This window comes from Brassica oleracea, chromosome C6 (genome assembly GCF_000695525.1).
Source record: "Brassica oleracea var. oleracea cultivar TO1000 chromosome C6, BOL, whole genome shotgun sequence".
Classification (NCBI taxonomy): Eukaryota; Viridiplantae; Streptophyta; class Magnoliopsida; order Brassicales; family Brassicaceae; genus Brassica; species Brassica oleracea.
In genome coordinates, this window is record NC_027753.1 from 15,062,391 (window position 1) to 15,089,841 (window position 27,451).

A 27,451-nucleotide genomic window follows, 5' to 3' on the forward strand; every position below is an offset into this window, starting at 1 on the left:
TCTTTAAAAAATCTTCTTAGAATATTTTTAAATTTACTTTTGAAGATTAGTTACTTTTAATTTAAATTATCATAAATATAGTTAGAAATTAAAATTGATAAGTTAATATATTTTATTTTAATAAATATAAAATATTTATACTAAAAATATAATATGTTGGTAGAACGGGTTAACATTAGTAAATTATATAATGTATGTATAAAACGTTAACTTATCTACACTTTTATATATATATATATATATAGTAATTTGTTATATAAAATGAATAAACATAAAAAAAACTGCTAAAGAAAATCTTGGCTTTAAATTAAAGGTTACAATCATAATAAATTATATACAAAATAATTTTCAAATATATTGTTTAATGCATAAAAAATTGGTTTAATAATCAAATGCAAATTCAATAGGACAAATATATAATAAGAGCAACATATATATGTGATGAGTTGAATTTACAACATAAAAACTAAAAAATTATTGTATTTGAAATAATTATACAAACATTTAAATATGTGAGTAACATTAAAAATATATATTAATGGTGCAACAAATATCTATATATAAACATGAAAATATATATTCGCACGGTTATGCGGATGAAAATCTAGTTGTAATATTTACAAAAGTACAACACAATATATATATTAGCAGGAAAAAGTGAATATAAAAACAAATTATGCTTGTGTCCGACGGGGTGACTGAACGCGCAGGCCTAGGTTGGACACACAAAAATTGATCTCGTATTCTTCCGTCCTTTTGAAAAGACCAAAGTTACCCCTATATCTATATATATAAAGAAGGGGTTTTTTCACTTCTAAGCCATCCACATCAGATTCCATGTCACTAATTCGGAGTCTGTGGTGACGACACATGTCACGGTCAATCAAAAGTCATTGTTTCATTAATTCTTGAGTTTAATGATTTTTATGTGTTTACTACAGTCCAAATACAATTTCTCTAGAAAAAATGTATACGAAACTTAGGGAAAGTGGCCGTCGAGCAACAATTCGCGTTCAGTCAACTGTCAATAGAAATCCAACGGTTTCACCAGTGACGAACGATTCCGATCAATGTCAAGCCGAATAGACTTCTTTAACCTAGCGCCGTTACGAAAATTTACTTGGTTCATGCATATTGATTTTTGTATTAAAAATTATTTTACTTATTATCAAAATTATCATAATTACAGTAGAATAAACAAAGAAAATATGTAAAACTATTATGTAATCATGAACATTTTAATATTAAGATGATCTTGATCTATAAAAAGAATAACAAAACATACACAATAAAAGTTAACATCACCTTAAATTTTAAGTAAGCTAAACCTTTTGAAATATTCTTTAACTAATATATTTATGTATTTTTGGTTACTAACATGCCCGTAGCGTGGAGAGAGAGAGAGATTATGCTAATAGTAAAAATTAGTTTTTTTGGTTAATTTTAAATTAAAAAAATATTATATCTCATATACATCTCTTGTAAATGTAAACCTAAAATACAAATCACAAATTATATAAAAAATAATAATCTTAATGTATATCCCGTTCGTAGGGCGGACCGACCTTAGTTTTTATATATACGTATGTAGTAACCATTTGATTATACAAAGACAAAACCAGTACAAGCGCCGAGTTATTAGTGATACCCTTTGTGCGAATCATGATTGTTAATTTATTAGTGGGATAGAATATTCTGAATCTTGATGTGCGGCCGCGGAAACAATGTACGAATCTCAAAAGTTGTTGCGTTAAATAATTATATTGACGTAATTAATCATACTAATCTTTAATACAATAAACAATGTTGAGTTAGAAAACACAGGTGATTTGGGAGAGACGTGATCGGTTATACTTTGAAAACACCACCTCAAGTTCTGCGGCAAGTTGCCAGCATAAAGTCCAATAAGTGATGTAAGCCATTGAATTTTATTGATATATTTAATTAGTTTATTTGCATTAGTTATTTTAAATGGAAAAGAGGAGAAATAGAGTAACTGAAGCTTACACATGGAATGCTTCTAGTAAATGGAATGCAACTTAAGAAGGAAAACATAATTAACAGAACATAAATAAACACATCGACAATAACACCACAACCCAGAAAAACTGTACAATGTAAAACATTATTGCAATGCAAAAATATCAAACATATATTAGAGTATCCCAGAGCATGATAAATACTCTTACAAAATAAAAATCGAAATCAAACAGAAGTGGTAGTAACACCCGAAGGTGAAGGAGATCTATGCTCGACTTTCCTTAGCTGAATGGCTTTGTGAGACTCATCATCATCATAGTACATGTAAGCAAAGCCACCATGCCTGGTCATATCCATACCGGCCATCTCATCCTCCGCAGATATACGCAACAGTTTCATTTTCTTGAGGATGAAGAAAAGCGTTCCCATGGTCGCACTTACCCAAGCTGTGATAACAAGTATTTGAATAAGCTGAGCTCCAAGCAGTTTTCCTCCACCGCCCATGAACAAACCGTGGGGCCTTCCGGGCTTCTCGCCGTAGATCTGGTTCAAGTATTTTTCTCTAGCAAAAAGTGCAGTAAATATTAGCCCCCAGGCTCCGCACCCACCGTGTAACTGGGCTGCCTCGAGCGGGTCATCGTATTTGAGTTTCTCCGCGAGCTTGTTGCACCCAAGGAGTACCAGGGCCGCTATGAACCCGCAGATGATCGCCGCCCATGGCTCTACGACCGAGCAGCCACCGGTTATAGCTGCAAACCCTCCAAGGAGGCCGTTGCATACGTCAGTAACGTTCCAGTGTCCCGAGAGAAGACGTTTCCCGAAGAGGGTTGTGAGCGCCGCAGTGCAGCCAGCTAAAGTGGTTGTGACAGCCGTCCGTCCGACAGCGCTCCACTGCCCGTTGATCGTGCCTGATTCATAAGTGACGAGGATCTTGTTGAAGGAACCAGGGTTGAATCCATACCATCCAAACCAAAGGAGGAATGTTCCAAGGACAACTAGTGACGCCGAGTGGCCACGTAGGGCTATAGCTCGTCCACCGTTATCAAACCGACCAAGTCGTGGACCTTCGATCAACGCACCCCATAGACCAGCGATGCCTCCAACCATGTGAACAACACCCGAGCCAGCGAAATCGATTGCTCCTGTGCTGAAAAGTAAATCTCCGTCGGTCCTAAAAGGACTAGCCCACCCATCAACAGACCAGAACCAGTGAGAAACAACTGGATAAACAAATCCTGTTAAGAAGGATGAATAGATCAGGTATGCAACAAACTGAGTCCGTTCAGCGATGGAGCCGCTGGTGATTCCGGCAGCAGCGATAGCAAAAGCCCATTGGTATAGAAAGTTAGAGTAGTCGGCGGAGGCTGAAGGAAAGTCTTTGAGACCAAAGTTGTGTTTTCCGATGAAGCCGTTTGAGGGAGATCCAAAGGCAAAGGCGTAACCGAATAGATAATAGAAGAGACCTCCAGCTGCAGCGTCAAGGACGTTGGTAAGCATGATGTTCATCGTGTTTTTGGCTCTTACAGAGCCAGCGCAGAGCATAGCGAAGCCGAGTTGCATAGAGAAGACGAGGTACGCGGAGAAGAGAAGGTATGTGTTGTCTACGGCGAAAGCAACGTCGGTAAATTTGTTGTTAACGGTGCTAAGTTGGCCGCAGATGTAGTCAGCTGCAGCCGTGGCATTAGGGCCTAACAAGACTGCGAGGTCGGCAGCAGAGCAAGATAAAGATCCCGACATGTTGGAAGAGATTGGTGAGAGAAGTGGGAAACAAAGATAGGAAGAGGACGAAAGTGTTTTGTGCTCTGTTTATAATAAAGCTGAGGAAGCTTTAGGGTTGACTTGTATAACTACAGCCTCAAGAAATTTTATGCAAGTTGCAAAGTCTTTAAATTTTGTTTGCTAGTACATGTGATTTTTTAAAGGTGTCAATAATTTTCATCTACTAAATCGGTGTAGATAAGATTTGTGTGTTCAGAAAAAATATTTTATCACATCCAAATATATCACACGATAATCTCTCCGTACCTGAAAATCGTTATTGTTGAGATTTATCATTTTACTTTTGTTTTGAAATAAAATTTTAGGGTCAAAATAGATTCACATTTCTTATGAACATAAAAAGTCTCATTTTACCAGATTATTTTCTGAAGGCTTCTGAGAAATTTCTTTTTCATCAATACAGTTCCATTTCCAGTAAAAGAAGAATTAATCGAGTGTTTGAATTTTCAAAGCGAAAAGCTTGTTTCTAGTACCAATATAAGAAGTTTCCTATTTTATTTGTCAGCAGTTAACTATTTATTCACTCACCTAATAGTTATTTATATATTATATAATACAGAAATATAATATTGTACAATTATTGTTGAGATTAGGCCTGGACAAAATAACTGGAATCGAAGAACCGAACCGGAACCGAACCGGAACCGAACCGGAACCGAACCGAAATACCCAAAACCGGAACCTGACTAATACCCTCAAATACCCGACGGTTCCTATATTTTTATATCCGAACTAACCGAACCAGAACCGAACCGAGAACCGAACGGGTACCCGAATATATAAAAATATTAATTATATATACATATAACATCACTAAATATATATTTTTAATTTAAAATTCTATTAAAAATATCTGAAAATAGTTGAGGATAACTAAAATATTATAAAGTATCCAAACTACCCGAAAGTATTCGAAACTATCCGGATAGTTTTATCCGAAATATCCAAAGTAATCTAAATCATCCTAATTATTTGATATTTTACCCTAAATAACCCATATTTTATTCAAATTATCCGAACTACCCGAACTATCCGAACCCGAACCGGATCCAAATGAGAACCGAACTTTTTCCGGATATTTTCCGGTTCCTACGTTTACTATCCGGACCGAACCGAACCCGAAACTATCCGAACTGAACCGAACCGAAAATAGGTCAAGTACTAAATGGATCCTCTAGCCCCTATCCGAACTATCCGAAACCCGAAATATCCGAGGCGAACCGAACCAATACCCGAAATGTCCAGGCCTAGTTGAGATCACGAATCTATAGCATAGCATATATTATATAATAAGATTATTCTACTAATTCTTTAAATACTGATTGGTTTTCTGTATTATAACATCTAGAATCTGTCTTAGATTTGGAATTTTTGTTGTTTATATATCATTTCACCTTTGACTATGCAAATATTTAGAAGCTGATATTAACAGTTCATATATATATTATAACATAAAGTTATAAATATATTATAACATAAAGTTATAAAAATAAAATTGAAATGAGACTACGATACAATGTCGAAAAAGAAATAAATTTGATTGATTCAAACATTTAATAATTTCGTCAGCAAATGTTGACCAAAGGAATCTGCATCTTTTTTGGTTTCGACTTTTTTACCTTTAACCGTGAAAAAGGAGATGATTGTGCATACTGGGACTCGCTGGTATATTCCTTTGATTCTTTTGAGTTTTTTAGTTCACAAGAGACATGGGGGAAAACAACAATTGATGATGGGTCATTCACGAAAGCCATAAAAGCATCTACACTTAATATAGTTTTCTTAATTAAATACTATATCTTTTGAATCCAAAATACACTTATAAAATAATATGTTCAAGAAACAATAAAAACATGTGTAATATACATTATGTCGAGGAGAGTTAGCTGAGCGTGCCAAAAAATATTACTGTAACAACCGTCTCTCTCAACACATATCCAGAGTTTCCGAATGCAGAGTTGGAGACACATGTGTAGACAACCCAACATTTTCATTGTATCCTAACAATTGTTTCAAAATGTCCTGACGTGTTTAATTCTAAACAAACACACCATCCAACCATATCCGTCATTTCTATTTACAGTCTTACGCACAGGAAAATGGAAAGAGAAAACACATGAGTAAATGAGTTACTTAGTGAACCGGTTCTAAACCAGTCTTCCCGCATGAACCTCTATATTTAATGTAAGAAGAGAATCGACTAACAACTGACTATCAAACAATCAGTGATAAGAACAGATCAAGCAATGTAATGGATTCAATCATCACCACACATAAGATTAACACACCAATCAACCTAGACCTATATGATCTAGCGCTCACACACAAGGCTCATTGCGGCGTTTCTGCAGGGAGCCCTTCCCGGGCAATCCTGCAGCTCCTATATGACTACCCACCCTGTGATCCATTGTCTTTCACGACACACTCCACCTTGCAGTACATGTAGTTACTTATGCCTAGATTCGGCATAACTCAATCTTATCATGCGCCGCTAACCTGTCTCGTTTCCGCTGCGGTCAGCATTTCCTTTATAAACACCATCCGTTCTCGGTGCCACATACATCATTTATTTAAGTTCATTTCATTCCATTCGTTAAACACACAACTGAACTTGCAATCAACTTATTCCATTCTTATTCAGACGCCACCCATTCTTGGTGCCACACAACTCAACTTGCAATCAGTACACACATACTTAATATTCATCTAATCCAGTTCATATACCAAATTTTCTATTAACCTACTCGTTCAATTCTTCTAGCAACCTAACTCATACATAACATTCATCAGTCATCACAAAAAGTCATAGTGATCAATCATTCAATCAATCAGTCATTCATATCAATCACCCAATTCACATCAACACAACTCAGTCCATTAAGTCCATTTAACAGTATGAGCGTTCTTATGCAACATGATTCATGCATCTAACAACATAGACTCGATATAGCAGTTAATCTGAGATTGCTTAAATCCCATGCTCGGGAACGCGCTAGGCGCTAGTCGGGCGGTCGGGTTGGGCCTAGCGCCTAAAGAAAAAATTGGGGATTAATCAGAAATTATGCGGGGCATAATTTTTAGATTGTTTACTATGTTATAAAACATGTTAATTTTTAATTGTGTATAACATTAATATATTTTCATGTTTAAGATTGTATAAAACACACAAATAGAATATATAAATTTAATATAGTGTAATTTTCATCAAAATTATGAATATAAATGATATTTATAAAATTTTATATCAAATAAATAAATAAAAATATTATTTAAAAAATAGATTAGGCGGAGAAAATCAGATATCCAATTTTTTAAACCGATTTGGCATAAATCGGGGAGGAAGAGTGACGCGTAGCGCCCAGGCGGCCGCCTAGGCGGCTAGGCTGCCAATTTTTAGAACATGGCTTAAATCTTATAAACTAGTAAGATTACCTCTTTTTTTTATAAGTGAACGCAAGGCTTACATAAGATAGAATTGAACGATATATTGAAATAGCCTGATAATGAATGAAATATCTTGAAGAAATTACCTTGGATTTTGATTTTAGGTCTTGAATTCTTTCAGATCCCACCCGCTTACTTTTGCTAGGCATAATATGCCTCTCTCACTCCTCATCCATTATGATCACCAACCTAACAACAAACAAGGCTAACAAAATCCTAATTCCAGCATTAACCAGTATACAAAATCATGAAAATAATCTGGATTTGAATCACCTCACATGGATGTAGATCTGAACATATTTGAAGAATATGAACAAGAGAACACAAACAAGGAACAAGAAAGCACACGCTCGGATGGAGGGGATCTCAAAGACTATGACTGTCGGCTTGGACTTGGAGTGGCACACGATGAGGAGAGAGAAATAGAGGCGACTATGAGAGAGAAGGAGAGAGAGATATCAGCACAAAGAGAAGAGGGAAGAGAGAACCTTGACGACTACGGTTTCATGGTCTCTCTAGATCTCTGTAGGGCTTCGCTCTAGTTTCTGAATGGGAGAAATGAGAGAGGGAGGCTTCCTATTTATAAGAGAAGGGAAGGAAACCCTAGGTTTAATCCTAACGGGCCATAAACCCATATAATTTTTAAGTTTAGATTTTGGGGTGTTACAATTCTCTCCTTGTTAATCGGAATTAGCTCTAAATTCCAATCTTCAGACTTTGAGCCATAACACCCAAAACCAGGAAGAACATCAAACACACAACAATCAAGGGAACCAACCACACAATACGACAATGAACTTTGCTCAAGGATCCCTTTTCAAAAAAAAAACAAATGAACTGAATCTAGTTATTTCTCATAATCCCAATTATGTAAAACCCTAAATCTAGCTATTTCTCATAATTGTTTACAACCCCAAATCAATCAATCAACTGAACAACTGCCTTGTTCACCTCTGAATTTTCCTGTTTAATTGCTTGCCTAGCTTAATCATAAACTTGTTAGGATCTATTGTGTACCTTAGCTCCTTGTTGATTCGATCCCTAAGTATTACGACTGAACCTTTTATTTGAGAGAGTAAAGTCACTCCTTGGGATAATTTGAGTGATATCACTAGACTTGAGACTATATATTTTCCTGGTTTTGACGTGTGTTTGGATTGTCTAATAGAGTTAACCCTGATGACTCAAATCCGATGAGTTAGGCCACATGACACGTTACCTTAGGCGCAAAAAAATTCTGTCTCAGCATTGTCGACTAACACCAGGTTCACGGTGGCAATCGACGCTCGAGACAGAAAGGTACGAAATTTTATCTCATTGTCTAGCAATTATTTAGTACTTATAATTTATTTCTTAACCAATCTTAGACTGCTTAAGTCTGGGGAGCTGGTTACTAATATTTTGTTTTGTTTTGAGTTTCCTTTAAAAAGTTTTGATTAAAGTTTTATTGAGTCAAAAAAGGGATAATGATTTATTACAATTTGATTGCTACTTTAACCACTCTCTAGCACCATTTAGATTTATTGACTATAGGATGTATCAGATGAAAACACCGTAGTGTATCACGTGTTACTTACATCCACACTGACTGAGAATATCTGCAGAAAACAAAGTTGACTTCCAACCTTAATCTACTTTACTCGCTTGTTTTGCAGCTTGGTATACATTGGATCTGAAATCCTCCTGCGAGTCTGGAAGGTATTAGACTTAGTGCCCCTGGTTCCCCTTTCACCTCTCTTTGGCATATATATTACAAAAGATTGAAATGATTCCCTGAGATGCAGAGGGGTAGGTAAATTACCTATGACCCCAATATTCAAATTCAAAGGGATGATCACACATCGTTGGAAGCGAGTAGTAGGTACATTTCCGATGACCCCACTATTTGCCTACACTTTTCCCAGTAAAAAGGTAAAAAATTGGATTCAGAGAAGAGAGAAGAGAGAGGGAAAGAACAAGAAAGGGTTACCTATAGATCCGAATACTTGCTGGAGTTGATTTCATGCGTCCTTTGATTGATACGCTCAAGATGTAGCCTACAAATCTTTATTTATGCAGAAATGAGGTCAATAGAGGGGTATGTCAGGCGCTATCAGTGGAGGTGTGAGTTGTATGGTATGGTGACTAAGCTAGAGTGTAGTACATTGAAACAATTCGAAGGTTGGTATTGACTCACTTCCACCTATTCATATTTTCAGAAAGTGAGAGTAGTGATTTGAAATTTTTTGAGTCTCTGCTGTTTTCAAACATCTTTCATATGATTGTCCTAGGTTTTACTTGAGGACAAGCAAAAGAATAAGTCTGGGAGAGTTGATATGTCATGGATTTTACCTATTTTTACCCATGATTATTATATATATTTTTAGAGTTTTTTATATGCATTTGGAGTCTGTTTTAGAGTCTTTACAGGTTTAGGTAATCATTGGACACAATTGGAGCTTTTGGATCATTTTGGAGTTTTGAGGAAAGCTCTTATGAAAATATGCAGTTGGAGTCGATGATTGCAACAAACATCGATCGACGCTTCGTTTATCGACATTTTATCCACCTGCGAGTTTAATTATGATTTAAGGAAATTACAAGTTTTGCCCAGAAGTTCTAAGATTTGCGTCATAAGTCTCTGGCCACCTATTAGGCTATTTATTAGGGTTTTCTATTGTTTTAGAGAGATACTTCTTTTTATGCCTTGTTTTCTGGGAGGCACATTTTGATACCTAGAGGAGAGAGAGAGAGAGAGAGAGAGAGAGAGAGAGAGAGATCTGAACAGCATCTCAGAGAAGATCTCGAACTCCCTTTTGTTTCTTTACTCTTCTCTATTTATTTTTCATTTTATTCTATTGTAGTATCATTCAAACCTTCATACTATTCCCTATGAATATGTCTGAGTAGTCTCGTTGTTAAATTTAGGGTTCCTCAAAGGTTTATATATGGTTTGCTAATATGAACTGTTGTTAGAATGATTTAATTAGTTGTTCATCTAGTTGTTCTTACTGCTAAGTCTAGGATTGATCACCCTGAACTTAGATCTTAGGATTGATTGGCCAAAGTAGAAGCTTGGTCTGTTGCATGAATTAAAACTAGTATGATCTAATTAACTAGGCGCACACGGAAGTTGGTCTAGGCAATTAGAGAACACATCAAACCCATTTACTAATGCTTGCTATAAGAAACATCGATTGACACTCTGACATGAGTATTGATCGGCATTTTGAAAGGTGCATCGGTCGATACTTATAAAGTATATCGATCGACACTTTTTTAAGATTAACAAACGGAAGTTGAAATCATAGGTCTAGGCATTAGATAATCTCCACATACGAAATTTGATAGATTATAATTTAAGTTTGAGTTTGAGAACATTAATATTAATAATCCCAAATAACCTTATGAGTTTGCATGCATGTCATAGATGAGAATTTACCTGAAGCTAGCTATTGTCCTCATCTTGATAATTTACAAACAAACTTCATTTATTTATTGCTTAATATCATTTATGTTTAGCTTTACTTCCAAAACGATAAATCTATTGTGTAATCTTAGAGTCTCTGTGGATTCGATCCCTAACTACTATAGTTGAACCTCTTACTTGAGAGAGTAACAGTAGATCTAGGGTAATTTGAGCACTTATCAATAAATTATATAAAATTATTATGGAATGAAATTAACATTTAAATATTTTAAAATATTAAAAATAATTTATTTCTGTATAAGTATACAACTTTATATAACATTTCTTAGTGTTTTCATATTTTATAAACATAAACAATAAACACAACTGTAATTAGCTTATATAATCTTATGTATAAATATATAATTTTATAACAAGCAAAAATAAATAGAAATTTAAAAGAAAAATATTGACGTGTTATAAATTTTGATTATTTCAATAAATTAACTGTTAATGATAAATTATGTGGAAGCCCCCTTAGTCCAACGGTTTAACTAAGGGTTCATTAATACTTTTACACCAGCAGGTCCATGTTTCAATTCCCGAAGAAAACAATTTATTAAACAATTATGCATGCTACGGAGGAAAAGCTTACAAGGGATCTTCAACATGGTGCAAGTAAACTCGGTCAGACGTGATCTTCGTAGGACGGCTCAAGTGATGCAGTTAGGGGTAGATCCTTATAAGGTAGGTAGTATTGTTGGTTGTCGGATCGTCTATGTAATATTTTTCATAACTGTAATATCATAATAAATCAGCGTTAAAAAATAAAAAATAAAAATAAATTAACTGTAAATGATAAACCAATTATTTTTAATTAAAAATAATATGTAATGAATTCAAATTTTATTTTATATAGATATGTAAGTAAGAGTAATATCCTCTGTAAAGATTTGATCTTAGTGCTTACTCATATTTATTAAATTTGTTGCATTTAATTAATTAGTTGACTGAATAAATAGAATTTATAAAATGATATTTTTGATTTTAACTTTTTATGTTATAAAATTTCTTCTTATCAATCCTATATACAAGAGTTATATCCTCGTTATAGTATTTTAATTCTAGCTTTTTCTCTCGTGTAACTCTCGATTAATCTTTGATGTGTTGTGTATAATTTAGTTCAGTTGTGTAATCATACTATTAATTTTTTTATGGAAAATTTATTTATTGATAAAATATTATTTTCTAAATTAAGTTTTAGTTACTTTTTTAAAGATAATTAAAATTTATAAAAAAATAATGTTTTGCTTTAGCTTTTAAAATGTTTGTTGAATTCTTGGCATCCACATCATAAAAATTAGTTTCTGTAAAATTTAAACCAAATATGTTTATTTGATATTTTTCAAAGTTTTTTTTTGAAACGGTTATTCTATTACTCAAGTTTAAGGTGGTCTTGGAAACCAGACTGGAACAGAACAACCAATGTAATACAATTTTCTATAGAAAGATACAATATCTTAGCTAATGAATCAGACGATACATTTTCTGGACGAGGTAGAAAAACTATCGAGAACTCCGTGAATCTTATTTTTAACTTTATAAACTCTTCCAACTCAGTAGAAAAGTTTACCCATGTTCCGAGGTCTTTGATCATGGAGATTAAGTCCTTGCAATCGGTCCCAAAAAATTGACATGTCGTTGCCTGGAGCATACACTCTATTGTCCAAGATAAAGCCTCGAGTTCTGAATGCAATGGTGAGATTCGTCGGGGGTTGATTCCTTCCATAGTTTTCAAAGTTTAAATATTACTTTCGCATGATGATATATTTAATGTATAAGTGAACAAATTGTTATACTGTGGGCATGCTTTGATAGTTAATCCATATATTTAAACTATGAGTTTATTAAAAGTATATTATTATGAAAAATATTTACCACCTTAATTTAAAGCTCTAATTTTTTTCTTCATCTTTTCTTGAACAAAAAACTCTAAGTTTATGTTTAAAGAAACTGGCGAACAAAAATTTATAGCCTGGATTTATTTCAATTTATTCAACTTTAAAATAATAAACTGATCATTTGACTTTAAAAATATTGTACTTTATTTTTGACGTAAAAATTATTGTCCTTACTGTCATGATGAGACACTAGACCACGGAAAATTATTTCATAATTTGCGTGACATCATGGATTACCACATAATAAAGATTGAGTATTCTTTTAATTGATGATGATTCGATCAAATTGTATAGTTTACTAACTGATTATAAAGCCATATTTTATTTGTTTTTTTAAACCAAGCCATAGTTCATTTATTAAAGACGGAAAAGCCACAATTTGGTACAAATGAAACCAATACCAGAAGCAAATTATACAGGGTTTTGCCAAGGTCAACTATAGCCAATATGGTAGCCGAGCGAGAAACCGGCAATAGAAGTCAACTTGAAAATGACACTACTAGTTGACGTACGGCAACTGTATATATATATATATATATATATTGTGTATATATATTTTAATAAAGTATAAAATATAAATATGAGTTCATACCTTTTTTTTATAAAACCATAATGAATATGGAATCGTACAATCAGGTTATTTGACTTTACTCTCAACTCGAGCTAGACCGTTTTAGAACTATAAACTATGTTGGCCTACATTGTGAAGGCCATATTCGGTTCCTTGAAATTTTCAGCTATATCGGCTCACCATATTCTAGCGTTTTGACCAAGTGATTTAGTTACCGCGTGGTGCTAGTTAACCGATTGGTGGGTCTGTTTTTGAAATTTCAATCTACGTCCCACATTAAAAGTTTTGACAAATAATATCTACTATATAGAAACATATGATTCTAATTAGTATGAATTTTTTTTGGAAAACCTCAAAACCAAATTTATGCGAGATTTGCCAATTGGACCCAAAGTAGATAAGATCATGTTTAGTGATTACCATATAGTTGAACGTGAGGTTAGAAAAAGCATAAAAAGTGATATCAAAGTCTATAGAAAATAATACTCCGCTTCTATAAGAATTTTGGAGGTTTTGATGTAGAAGGTAGTCTCAAGGTAACTTTGGTAGTCTTGTGTAGAAATTCTTCTCAACAGAAAAGGTGGAGCTAAGCAGCGTGTTCCGTTGGTAAAACACGGTGGTATAAGATAGCTGTCTGGTTTTGTTAGAAGGTTGAAAAATCCACGGGTTGAGAGGAAAATTGTAATGTTGATCCAAGTTTTACATTCAAAGTTTAGACAAATAATATTTAGTATATAAATAGTGTCCAACTCTGAATAGTACGAAGCCTTTTGGAAATAAGCTCAAAACTAAATCCATGCGTACTTTACCAATTAGATCTATAGTGGACAATATCATACTAATTGATCACCGTAGAATATGACATGGAGGTAGAAAAAGTCCACCATTATTGTTTAGTGTGGCCCGTTTGTGATGAGTTCATAGGATTATATTGATATGCCTTTAAGAACTATTAAAGACTAAAGTGATCAGAATGAGAATTATAATGGTTAAATGTTAGAAGTCACAGAAAAAAGACTGTACCAAAAACTATAATGAAATTAGGGGGGTTTGTGCTTTGTTTCTGTTTGACTATTGATTAAGCTTGATCCATGATTCGATTACGATCCCTATCTAGTGTTATACAATACGGTTCGAGTATTACGAGTTGAATAAGAGCATAAACATAAAACACACCAAGATTGTTTACCCAACGTTTCCCACTGTCAAGGAAGAGATCCAAACTCTCAAGCATGCATTATCTCAGAATAATCGATACAGAGTGATATCACTCAAATTATCCTAAGTAGTGACTTTTATTCTCTCAAATAAGAGGTTCAGTTGTAGTACTTAGGGATCAAATCCACAAGGGGCGAGGGCACACAATAAATCTAGAGCAGTAATAATTAAGCTAGGAAAATAGGTTTAAAAACATTAAATAAATGAAAGTAGAGTGAACAAGCAATTGTTCAGTTGATTTTGTTGAGGTTGTAAACAATTAAGAGAAATAGCTAGATCTAGGGTTTCAGGTAATATGGATTATAGTGATATATAATACTTAGGTTGAAAATCCTAGAACTCGAAGTCTAATGCAAAAGGTATCCAGCGGAAATCCTAGAACTCGAAGTCTAATGCAAAAGGTATCCAGCTTCCGCTGTGAATCAATTCTATTGACTAAGTCCAATATCTCAGTTATTGCTTGTTAATACGGATCGAGCGTCGTTCGATGCTATTGACTTAGCGTCGAGCGATGCTTCCTTAAGCAAGCGTTAGCAAGTTGATCGATAGGTTCACTAGTATTAACTAAATCAGATGTCGCTTGTCTCTAGCAATCCTAGCTCAAGGGAATCTATTCTGGTGCAGAATCTACCGTCGTAGTTGTCCACAATCCTAATATCAGGGTTCTAGTTAGCTACTCTAAAACACAAGCATCACCTAATTAAACCCTAAATCTAACAGGTGAATTACTCAGACATAGCAAAGCAGAACATAAAATAGAATAAATTAGAAAAACTGGAGTTCTAATACAAAGCTCTGAAGGAGTCTTGGATCCTCTCTCCAAACTAGTAAAAACCCTAAATTTTGTGGTATGAAAATAAAAAAAAAACATGTTTTGCTCAATATAATGGCAGAGCACATAAATATTAGGTCAAAGTCGGTCATGGGTAATTATGTAAATATGTGGAATCTTGGACTTCAAGTCGATCATGAACAAGCGGACCGCTCTCGCGCTTCACTGTCAATCGACGATAAGAGATGTTTGTCGATCGACGTTTGACTCTGAATGTTGACTCTGGCTGGTTCCATGAACAGCTACGAGTTTCTTCTGTCTTTTTCTCCAAAATGAAAGTGAGTGTGAGAGTGAGAGCGAGAATAAGATAGCAAAAGCGAGAGTCATAGTGAGGGTGAAGTATAGTGTAAGGATGAAAGGGAGTGCAAGAGAGTGAATACAATTCTATTTACATGTTTTAGTTAAGACATCAGAATTTATCATATATATATATATATATATATATATATATCATGGTAATATATTTTATTTGAGATTGACAACGTGAAAAGAAATTTTGAGATTATGTGATCAATACTACGTGAGAGAGAACTTTGAAAGTAAGAGTGAGAGTGATGGTGAGGATGAGAGTGAGGATGATGATGAGGGTCGGGTGAAGGTGAGAGTGTGAGTGAAATTGAAGGCGAGAGTGAGAGTGAGAGTGAGAGTGAGGATGGGTGAAATTGAGGATAAGGATGAAAGTAAGCGTAAGAGAGTGAATACAATTTCATTTACATGTTTTAATTAAAACATCAAAACTTATCTCATATATATATATATATATTATCATAATATATTTGATCTGATCTTTTCTATATGAGTTTGATATTGGTCTTTTATTTGCAGTATACATACATTTATTCCAATTGCTTAACAGTATGTATGTGGGCTAACATGTCATATCGAATGAACTCATGTTCATTCTATCTGATATGTAATATTTATATTTTCACGTACTATTCTATATTTAATATCTTTGTTGCATCTTATATTAAATTCTAAATTGTATTTAATTTCACATACTCAATCGGAATTATTAAATTTATATATTTTTAATAAGTATAACTAATGTTAATTTATAAACTAAACTTTAACAAGTACATACATGATGTATTAACATCATCCATATACATATATAACAAGGGATTGCTATTACTATATTATTACATATATCATATTTAATATAAATGACAATCTATATATATAAAAATATGTTTTTTCTATTTTGGTGATGCCGCATAGGATCCATGTCACAAAGTCAGCTTTTGTGAGTGCCACACGTGTCACGAACGACAAAAATTCAACGTTTCACTAAAACCTGTTTGATGGGTTGTTGATGGGCTTTGATTTGATGTGTTTACGTTTTGGGCTCTCGAAATTATAGGGTTTTGCGGCCCGAGAAGATGAGATATTGCATAACCCTAATTCTAATGAAAGAGGAGATTGAGATCATCTCTCCCCTTCGATCGACGGCGGTGACTCTTGAGTTTTCCATGCTATCTGAAACGATCCGATTTATGCCGGTGTACCTGCGACTATAAAAAGGCTAGATATCCTCCTCTCAAAATCATCTTCTCAATCTGATTAATATATCAAGTTCTTCTCTTACCTTATTCGTCTAAGCGATCTCGACTCCTAGCCATAGCAACCCACGACTTCTCATGTCATCCCTGTCGCATCGAAGAGTGGAGGATGTGGATCCGAGTGGAGGTGAAGGATATTCATGTAGGGAGCTGGCAAGAGCGATTTTGAAGTTAGGAGAGGTGTACGAGAGGATCGAAGGTGCGAAGCAGTTGATGATGATTGAGTTAGAGAAGCAGAGGATGTAAGCTGCAAAGGAGCTTGACTTGCAACGGATGAACATGTTCATGGATATGCAGATGGAGCTTGAAAGATCCAAGCTTGGCAAACGTAGAGTTACTGCTTAGAGTAAAAATATAAACTTTCTTTGTCCCTGCTAAGAAAATTGTGAATATATGGTAAAGTTTTGATTTTTATGTGCTTTAATAGATTGAAACTTTAGCTTGTGAGGTTTCAGATTGTTGATTTGGAACCATATCTTTGAGCATCTACTCAATTGAGTTACTGAAAATTTTAATTGTGCTTTGTTGTAGTTGTATAGGAAAGAAGTTGCAGGGATTGGATTGTGGAGAAGCTACTGTGGCGGTAGACAAAGGAGAAGTGATTGGATCTGAGAGGTCATTTAAAGAAATTGTTTTTATTCTTACTCATTAGGTTTCAAGTTAGAGCAATGCTTTTTTCTTATGTTTACTTCTCTTCTATAAGGTACATTGGTAGCAAAGCAGATTGGTGAAAGAAACTCATATATACTAAAAACATCTAAATGATCATAAAAGAACTAAAAACAAATAATAAAATTTATTAAAATAATTATATCTCAAATATATGTTCAAATTAACTTATACTAACAAGCTTATCAAAATTATGTTACATCCCGAAATATATAGATAAAAAGTAGTATTTTTCTTTAAAAATCTAGAAACTTCATTGTAGAAATATACATTGGAACATACATGTATAATTGAATTTCTTTATTTTAGTAAGAAAATTTGAAGGTAATTAAGTCGTCCAACTGGAAAGTTACTCCAACGACACTCTTACAGCAAGCATATGAACACGACACAACAATAAAAAGTAGACGGCTTAATAGCACCACTAACGTTTTTAGGCCCAAACAATGTTAGTCAACCCAATTTTAGTTAAAAATGTCCACTTAAATAATATATCGCACCACATAATAATGAACTTGGTCACACTGTATGGAAAATCATCATTACACAATCAAATTAAATGTAATATTTTATAAATGGTAATAAACATGCGCAGTGAAATAATTTATACGACCTTTTACAGTCGGGAACAAATGTTCTCATAGCGCCACATTAATTACACCATTGATCCACATGCTCATAGCGCCAAAAAAGAAGATATAACTGTATTTTGCACCTAAAGCGTTGGGAGGTCTTGGCATCAGAGATATTCAAGCCTTTAACACGGCCTTACTTGCAAAACAGGCTTGGCGGATCATCTCGAAACCAGACTGTTTACTTTCCAGAGTTCTTAGAGGCAAATACTGCAGCAAGGAGTCCTTTCTAGTGGTGGACCCTCCGAAGGCTGCATCTCACGGGTGGCGAAGGATCCTAGCCGGCAGAGACCTCCTGGTAACTAACCTGAGCAAAGCCATTGGAAATGGGGAAAGTACCAGAATTTGGAAGGACCCTTGGCTGAGTTCCCTTCATCCGATCAGACCCATAGGACCTGCAAAAGAAGAACATCAAGACCTAGTTGTGGCAGATTTCTTGTGTCGAGGAAGTGCAGTCTGGAACATCCAAAGAATCAAGGAAGTTCTGCCCCAATACCTGACTGACATTCTTAATATAAAACCGAGCATCATGGGAGCTCCGGACTCGTTTGTTTGGCTAGCATCAAGGTCAGGAGTTTATACTGCGAAATCCGGGTATTATGTTGCTGCATCAAAGGAACTGACCGCTAACAGAGATGAGGCAAGACCCCTACAAGATCAGAACCTTTACAAAGCCATTTGGGCTAGCAAAATACCGCCAAAGCTACACCTATTTCTCTGGAAGATAACACAAGGAGCGCTAGCACTTGGAGAAAACTTGGCAAGGCGAGGCGTCATTGTGGAGAACCAGAGACCACAAATCATGTGTTTCTTCACTGTGCCTTCACACGACAGATATGGTCCTCACACATCTGGACTTCTCCCTTTGACCCAAGGCTTTACGACTCCTATACTGAAGCTTTCCTCGGCTCAACAGCGGCCACCAACCTCCCACCATTAGGAGTAGAAACCAACCTCTTTCCTTGGATCACTTGGGGAATCTGGACAGCAAGAAACTCCTATGTGTTTGAGAATAGATACTTCACACCTGTGGAAATCATCTCAAAAGCTATCAGAATGGCAAGAGAATGGAGCATCGCGCAATCACCTCCACACTCAACTCCCTCGTCACATCACAACCGAGTGCTTCCACCAACCCTGACATCCACATTTGTAGTTTGTTTTACTGATGCAGCTTGGCAGGCCGGATCAAACAGAGCAGGTTGTGGATGGATCCTCAAGGACCACCGTGATGCGTGGCTGAAGCAGGGAACGAGTATCTTCAACCACACTTCATCGCCTCTGATGGCTGAAGCTCTCGCAGTCAGAACAGCACTCCTCAACGCCCTCGATGCGGGCTATACCAGAATCTGTATTAAATCAGATTGTCAAGCACTTGTTGCTATTATCTCCTCGAAACAACACCCGGCGGATCTCCACGGAATCACTCGGGACATCGAGCATCTATCTCTCTCCTTTGAATGTATCTCCTTTGTTTTCATTTCCAGAATCTTGAATTCGGCGGCTGATGCCCTTGCGAAATCATCTCTATACTCTGCCCCCACCAACTAGTTTGTTTGGTTGGGTTATTATCTATAATATTCAGTGTTCAAAAAAAAAAATATACTGTATTTTGCCAAAAAATAGTTATATATTTTAAAAACTAAATTTATCTTCAAAATTTTCATACAACTAGAGATCAGTAAACTAATGTTGGATTATATCGGATAGAGCTTCAACAAAGGTCGGGAGGACAATTTCTTGAAACGCATTAAAAATCAATTAACAGAATTAGAGTTACCAGACTTAATTGTTACTTGGCAAACTATAACACCACAAGAGCAACTATAACATGTTACTAACATATCACTGACAATCGATGTGACGCATGTTAATTAGTGTAACGAGGAAATGACCAAGTTTGTTTTTTCATTTGAGTAGAATATAATTTGAGTAGAATATGTATCTTCATCCTCTCTGTTTTATATTTCGAGTTTCCTAATAAATTACAGTCATGTATATTCTTCGACAATAACCAACAAAAAATAGAAGCCACATTTACTGTTTAATAACGGTAACTTAACTGAGTCTAAAAATAAATATAAACCACTTTAAACAGGAAAAAAAATCAATATCTAGCTCATCATATGCAGGGCCGTCTAACAGCACGCGCAAGCGGAGCGGTCGAATAGGACCCAAAATATATAAAAAAAAGTTTAATTTTTTTTTAAAAATATATAGATAAATTATTGTAAGAAACTTTAAAATTTTAGATATAATGCTAAATTTAGAACTTATAATTAAAAAAATCAGACAAAGTTATTAAATTTTAAAATTACTTGATAAAATGTACGATTAATATTTTTTTTTGAACAAGGTCTAAAATTAATTTGAGACGGCCCTGATCATATGCGACCACTCAAGTTTTCTTTTTTGTTTTGTCAGCAACAACCATTCAAGTTAATAATCCCAAATAATACACACTGGTACGAAGACCGTGTCAAATATTACAAATAAAGACTCTGTTTTCCTGTTCTAGATGTGTCCTTCTTCATATTTTAATCAATCATCTTCATTATTTGATAGTTTAAGTACAAGAAAAACAATTTACTAACTTTAGGAGGTGTTATTGGTTTATATATTTTGATTGATTTAGAAATCCATATAGTATTTATAAATCCAAGTAAAATATGCAAATCCGGAGGTTTTCCCTCAGATTTGAATCTTTGTATTTTTAACTAAAAAATCCAAACAAATTCATTCAAATCCATTATAAAATCAAATATATTAGTAAATCTGTACGATTGAATAACACTTGATTTGATACAGAATTTATGAATCATTAAACCAATAACACATGATTTTAATACAGATTTGAAAATCATAGAACCAATAACACTAGATTTAGTTCGGATTTTCAAATCCATTAAAATACAACAACCAATAACCCCTACTTAGTAACACTCCATAAAAAAAAATATATGACATATTGAACGGAGCAGAAGCTTGCAGTAGACGTAACAACATTTTAAAATTAGACAGGGTATTACTTAGCAAATGGAATTTGAAGGCCTTCTAAGTTAGAACCGAGAATGAAAAAACTCATGTATTTTTTAATAAACTACAAACGAAGGAATTAATATTTATCAATTAAAATGAATATTTATTATGTGTTTAAATCTGAATAAACGTTATGCTCAGTTTGTCCATTTAAAATAATACATTTGATACCTTTTTGCCTTATTAATGAACATATGAGTACTATTAATTACAGAATATAAAAACATATATAACCAAAAACATCAAACAAAAGAAACAAAAAAGGAAAAAAATAATTATGAATCTTTAGTCAACTAATCAACGTAGTAATTAGTTATGTAACAATACATTCAGTAACGATAATAACCCATTATAATGGCACCGTAACATAAAGCAAAATAAAAACCCTCAAATGTAACATAAATACCAAAAAAAAACAATAGTTGTTAATAATAGCAATTACTAACATTTTCCAAATGCAACTATATAATATCTTTGACAAATAATTCCTCTAAATTAAAACCTCATTCTCCACTATATTAAATACCCTCGTAAAAAAGCAAATACAATGGTATTTGAAAACTTAATCTCATTATCTTTGTGGAGACAAGCCGATGACAAATTTGTAACCAAATTCTCCTCAAAGAGAACCTGGGAACAGATCCGAGGCAACTCCCAAACCTGTACCTGGAGCAAAAGGAGTTTGGTTTCCCCAATCAACTCCAAAATACTCCTTCTTTCTTTGGCTTGCATTGCGTGGTAGACTCCAAACTCTGGATCAAATGCAACTTTGGATAACGGGACTCAACACCACATGTGTCCTCTGTAACGACACTCAGGAATCATGCTCTCACCTCTTTTTCAAGTGCCACTACTCAGAACAGGTGTGGAAGAAGCTAGTAGGAGGAATGATGCAGGAGGGATACACTGCAGATTGGAATGAGCTAGTTGAAATTATTTCCAAACCTTGGCTTAATCCAACAATGACATTCCTCATCCGCTACACTCTCCAAGCAACTCTTCATGCGATATGGAGAGAGAGAAACTTGCATAGGCATGGCAAACAGCCACATGATGCAGCTCATTTGGTCCAGTTTATCGACAAGACAGTCAGGCTCAAGCTCCTTTCAGTCAAAGGAACAGGGCACAAACATTTTGAAGAGAGTTTGATGGTTTGGATTGGGTCTAGATGAGACTGGTAGTTTGAATCAAGTCTCCATTTTTTTGATTTTTTGTACAAAAAATAAAGCAGTAGCACTTGATGTAGTACAGTTTGATTGAATAATATTTTACATTCATTCAAAAAAAAAAAATCTCATCATCTTTTGATCGATTTCGTTTGATTTAACTTATAATGCTCAAGGTTTAACTGTAGAAAAGTGTTATGAGTATTATAAAAATATAAAATTTTGCAACTGTGAATCAAATCAACAACAATACTGAGAATGCTCTCATGTCACTTTTATTATATAATTGTAATTTGGTGTATACAACACTAATCGCTTAAAATAATCACCCCCACAACCAACTAAACCTAATGAAAATTTACACAAAATTATATCTTTCATAAAAACCAATACACGCGCAGATCCGCCCTGGTTTTATAATATATATTTTTTTCCTAGTGAAATTTATCCCGCACATGTGTGCCTTATTATGATAGATTTACTAAGTTTTTCATACCCTTTTTTTCTTTCACAACATATTTACCTTACAAACTAAAATTTTTTTTATAGATTTTTTAAAAATATTAACATTTTGAACATCAAAGTAACTAAACTGAATCAAACTGATTTGGTGTCCTTGGATCCTAATGAACGGTACCGCATAAACCGATCTAAACAGTAAAAATAGAACAAGAATTTAAAATAAATAGATAATAAAATAAATACGGAATTTTGCTGATATTAAATTAAAAAAAATTATCTACAGTCCCCTTAAAATCATTTTAGGCATGTTGTCCACTTAGTAATAATATTAGGGTATGAATAGTGACCAAGGAACAACGAGGAACAAATGCATTCCCTAACAATTCTTAAAAAAGGAATAATTTTTCCTTTTCATTCCCTACCATTCCTTTTTTTGTAGTGTTAACCCAATTAAATCTCTCTGATTATACAATTAATATATTTATTTAAAATTAATTTAACTATGATTTTAAAATTTTATTTCATTAATCTCACCAACGTTTTTTTTCTTTGACAAAATTAATCTCACCGTTACTTGTAGGTTTTTAATTCTTGTGTGTATATGTTAGGTGTGATTCCTCAAGGACAGTTACCACCATGAGCTCTCGAAGCTGCGAAGCAAACAGGAAAAGAACGATACGTTTTTATAATTAACCAGACTGCATTACTGGCTGAGTCAAAGTTTACTACTGGAGTGGCTTTAAGACATTACGGTGCATCATGAAATGAATTTCTTTATTCGGTAAACATGTTAAAATTAATTACCATTTTTTTTTTCAAATAACATATATTATAAATCAGCCCGAAAAACGGGAATAAGTTTCGGTTACAAACTCGATTCAAACAAAAGTTTCCTAGTCTAACGAATTACAAACTAGCTTCGCCCACCCACTAAACCCGACACGTTCCGCTAATATGCTTTTAGTAAACATTAGAAATCGATTCCTGTTCTCTTCCATCAACGATAATCAAGAGAAAGTGAGGTTCTCCTCGTTGCCTCGGATGCCAGGAGTTTCCGTGTCGCCTTTTGGAGTAGCTAGGTCTCGATGATCTCCTCGAAACTTATAACCGTTACCTTCTTACGCGCAAACGCTAACGAAGAAGGGAATTAGAGCACAAACCTGAAAATGGATCCAATTCCCGCTATACAAACTTCATCAGCGCCAACCCGGTCAAGGCCAAGAGATACAGAGATCTCCATACCAAGAACGGAAAAACAAGAAGTCAGGAACGAGATGGCCGCAGCGCATGAACCAGAACCTGCTCGGAGACCTGAAAGAAAGCAAGAGCCGCTAACACTACCATGGCATCAAAGAGGAGGCCAAGGCACTGGGATGTGCACAGCACCGGATGGAGCCACCGACGGAACCATGAAGACCTATTGACCAAGCAAGAACTTCACGACCGTCACCAACCGTCGCCTTGGAGCACCTAAGGACGAAAGGTTACAAACGTCAAGAATACTTCCGGTAGCTACAGAGCAATCATAACACTACAAACACGAGTAGAGATCCATAGAAACCAGTCGACACAGGTTCAAGGACGGACCAGAACACACGCCGGGAAGAGAGGCCAGATAGGAGGGAGGTAACAACAACGCATCAGTACGGCCATAGACGACCAATACCAAAATCACGCTAAAGGTTTTTCCACGAGCCACCACTGCAAGTAGAGGCACACACCACCACCTTTGGATAAAACCCGCAATCGAGCTAAACGGAGCTCCAAAACACCTATGGCGGAGACGAAGAAGAACCTACCCTAACCAAGACGCCGAGGGTAGAGCACGGAACCTCCATCACCGCCGCTACGCCTCAGACCAATGGATCTCAAATCGAGTAGATCGAGAACCAGATCTGAGAAAGTAACCAGCCGTACGCCTCCACGGGCGACCAAATCTGGAAGTAGCTAAAGGTATCACCTCCATAACCCTAAACGCCGACTCCTCCGCCTGCACCGCCAGACCCCAACGCGCCGTAGCTTCATGCCTAAAAGACTCGCACCAGCACGTATCTTCTCTGCAGCGAAGTTGCCTCCAGGAAAGCTTCAGACACACAAAACACAAGCAAAGCGAAAGGGATGAAGAAGCGACGGAAGAACAAAGGGGAAATCGTAGAAGAAGGATTAGAGACAAGCCTCCGGCGTTGGAGTTAACGTGCACCGGACGCGGGTCCGAAGCCTCCGTACGCCGGAGCAAAACGTGGCGGAGATTTGTTGTTTACTTGTTCGCTTGGTCGCTTGGGAGAGAGGAGAGAGAGAAAGCTTAACTAGTAGTTAGGCTTTGTCATTTCTGCTACTAGTTAGGCTTTGTCATTTCTGTCATTACTGGTTGAGTCAAATGGAGTCAAAGTTTCTGCGATCTGCATTAACCAGACTGCATTTCTGCTACTAGTTAGGCATTGTCATTTCTATTAAAACCCAAAATAAAAAGTCAGACCGGTCTGAGCATAATCCCCCGAGGAAATCCACCACAGGATTCAGATCAAGACAATTGTTCAATTTTTTCCCCACCGACCAAACCTACTACCTAGAAATCTCCTCTGTCTTGGCTAGTTACTAAAGCTTTTATTTTTTCAGAGGATGATGACTACGCTCACCACACCAATGAGAATTCAAAAAGAGGATATGCTTCCATCCAGCATCTCATAAAGCCCAAATAGGTGAATAACAACCTACCGCAAAAACTCCAATGACACGAGAGCTGAAACACGCTGCCACTGAGGAATGATGATCAAAGTTGATAAGACCGCGACCCATTCTCTCTACTCCCTACCAGAGCCTTAAACCAATGGCTAAAACCACACCAACTGGTAGATCTAAATAGAGAGATGCATGCAGTGGCCTAACTCATCAACACCTCCAAGGAACTGACCCGGATATAGCAAAATGATAAAGACCCGACTGAAATCTGAAAACGACAACCATTACAATGCCATCAAACCAGCGGCGTCAAAATATCTCTTAAAACTTGGTCTAAAAACCCAAGCCAAGACCTTTCAATCCGAGAAGAAGTGAGTGAAGAGAACTACAAACCTGAGTTAGATGTCGTAGATTAGTGAGATACGCCTGCTCTCACTCCCGGAAACAAAGATCTGACCAGCGGAAACCCTAGCCGTCATCACTCATGAACAAAACCCAACAGCTCTAACCCCACAAAACCAGCATCGCCGTCACTCAGAGGAGACCGACGCTATCCAAACGGAGCCACCGCTAAGGAAACTCACAGGAGTCTGAGACAAACCTAGAACAACGAGCATACCAATCAGAGACGAAGTGAGAGGAATGGAGAACAGAAGATACATAAGAAGGAGACGAGGAACACTGGAAAGGGGGTAACCGGCGGTGTGCGCTTGGCTTCCCAGATCTGTTTTTCCTTTGGTCGTGAGGGAGAGATTTCCCATGAAATGGCGTTTCATCTGTGATAGGCACATAAACTAATGTAAAGCACTATATAGTTGTGGTTCTCAGCTGAACATAATTATTTTATCACGTTTGTATTTCAGTTTGCTTTAACTTTTTGAAGTGGTACAGTAATGGTATTATAGACAAGCCCAAAGCAAAGTCATCAAGGCCAATATAATGTTTTAAGCCCATGTGTTTAGGGTTCTCCTCACAAGTAGCTTCCTATAAGTAGTGATGTTATGCATTTAACTTTGTAACTTTGGCTGCACAGTTGTAGCCTCTTCCTTTCTCATTTTGGATGAAATACAATATTGTCTTTTAATTCGTTCAGCCAATTTAATCTTCTTCCTCCCTTTAGTTTACTAGTCACTCAATAAAGCTCTATGAGCTATTAGTCTTTCAAAAAGGCTCTATAGAACCATAATATTTCTGCATCTTATAACAAACGCTTACACACTGAGGCGCTCCCATGCACAATAATCGAGAAAATACAAATTCTCGCTCTGCTCGACCTCAGGGGTGCCTCTGGCCGCCGGAACTGACCCTTCAGATTCCTCTTTTGTTCTCTTCCAACTCACTCCACAACTTCATTTTGTGTTTCTTAGTGTGCTATGTTGCCATCTCTGCTCTCTGCTCCACTCACTCATGTGTTCATCCGCTGAGAGCGCTTCTTGCTGAGAAGAGAAGCTCCAAGTCCTCAGCCCTGCTTATCACCACTTACAACCGTCGTGACCCTCCAACGTCGAGTTCTTGCTTCGCCAACCTGCATACCTTCGACTATCCATCCCAAATCGGGAAGGTTAAAGCTCAGTCCGATGGATCTATGATATCACTCAAATTACCCTAAGGAGTGATTTATACTCTCTCAAATAAGAGGTCGAGTTGTAGTACTTAGGGATCAAATCCACAGGGAGCTAGGGCACACAAAAGATCTAATAGTTATACGATTAAGCTAGGCTAATAGTTTATAAAGTAGTAAATATAGATAGCAAAACAGTAAACGGTAAACAAGTTGAACAAGACTATTGTTCAGCTTGGCAAAGATTTTTTTGATGGAAGGATGGTTTGCTAGATCTAGGGTTTCTATTCAGGTAATCAGGATTATAATGATATAGAGGCTAATTGTTGCTTGTAAGATATTATAGAACTCAAACAATAACAATAATCTACCAGCTCTCGCATGTCTAGATGATCTATCACTAAATCTAAGATCTCAGCTCTCGCATGTTGATCTGTAGAAAGTGTCGATCGATTGTTCTATAGGAATATCGATCGATACACCTTTCACAATATCGATCGATTAATCT

The 27,451-nt window shown here is 35.7% G+C and overlaps 2 protein-coding genes and 2 long non-coding RNA genes across 5 annotated transcripts; 2 read left to right on the forward strand and 2 right to left on the reverse strand.

Annotated features, from left to right (window-relative positions):
- Positions 1-2,039: 2,039 nt before the first annotated feature.
- On the reverse strand, positions 2,040-3,810 carry LOC106300654 (ammonium transporter 1 member 1). Its single transcript, XM_013736848.1, has one exon. The coding sequence runs from the start codon at positions 3,715-3,717 to the stop codon at positions 2,206-2,208; it is 1,512 nt and encodes a 503-aa protein (XP_013592302.1). The 5' UTR covers positions 3,718-3,810; the 3' UTR covers positions 2,040-2,205.
- A 12,600-nt stretch (positions 3,811-16,410) lies between these two features.
- Positions 16,411-17,419, forward strand: LOC106298780. The gene is made up of 2 exons (XR_001261557.1): positions 16,411-17,131; positions 17,267-17,419. It is a non-coding gene; the product is annotated as an uncharacterized LOC106298780 (long non-coding RNA).
- Positions 17,420-18,565: 1,146 nt separating this feature from the next.
- On the forward strand, positions 18,566-19,587 carry LOC106297572. Its single transcript, XM_013733784.1, has 2 exons — positions 18,566-18,796; positions 18,871-19,587. The coding sequence occupies exons 1-2, from the start codon at positions 18,566-18,568 to the stop codon at positions 19,585-19,587; spliced, it is 948 nt and encodes a 315-aa protein (XP_013589238.1).
- A 3,773-nt stretch (positions 19,588-23,360) lies between these two features.
- LOC106296253 lies at positions 23,361-26,196 on the reverse strand. 2 transcript variants are annotated; one of them, XR_001261170.1, is made up of 3 exons: positions 25,776-26,196; positions 24,291-25,650; positions 23,361-24,173 (listed from the first exon to the last, which is right to left on the reverse strand). It is a non-coding gene; the product is annotated as an uncharacterized LOC106296253 (long non-coding RNA). The 2 variants fall into 2 exon arrangements; XR_001261171.1 differs by having other exon boundaries at positions 23,361-25,650; positions 25,776-25,983; positions 26,080-26,192.
- Between the last annotated feature and the right edge of the window lie 1,255 nt (positions 26,197-27,451).

What these genes read in the sequence shown, in the direction of transcription:
- LOC106300654 (XM_013736848.1), bottom strand. Translation starts at nt 3,717, where the DNA reads ATGTCGGGATCTTTATCTTGCTCTGCTGCCGACCTCGCAGTCTTGTTA.
- LOC106297572 (XM_013733784.1), top strand. Translation starts at nt 18,566, where the DNA reads ATGGGAGCTCCGGACTCGTTTGTTTGGCTAGCATCAAGGTCAGGAGTT. An exon ending in TAGCACTTGGAGAAAACTTG is followed by an intron (nt 18,797 to 18,870) that starts GCAAGGCGAGGC and finishes TTCACACGACAG; the next exon opens with ATATGGTCCTCACACATCTG.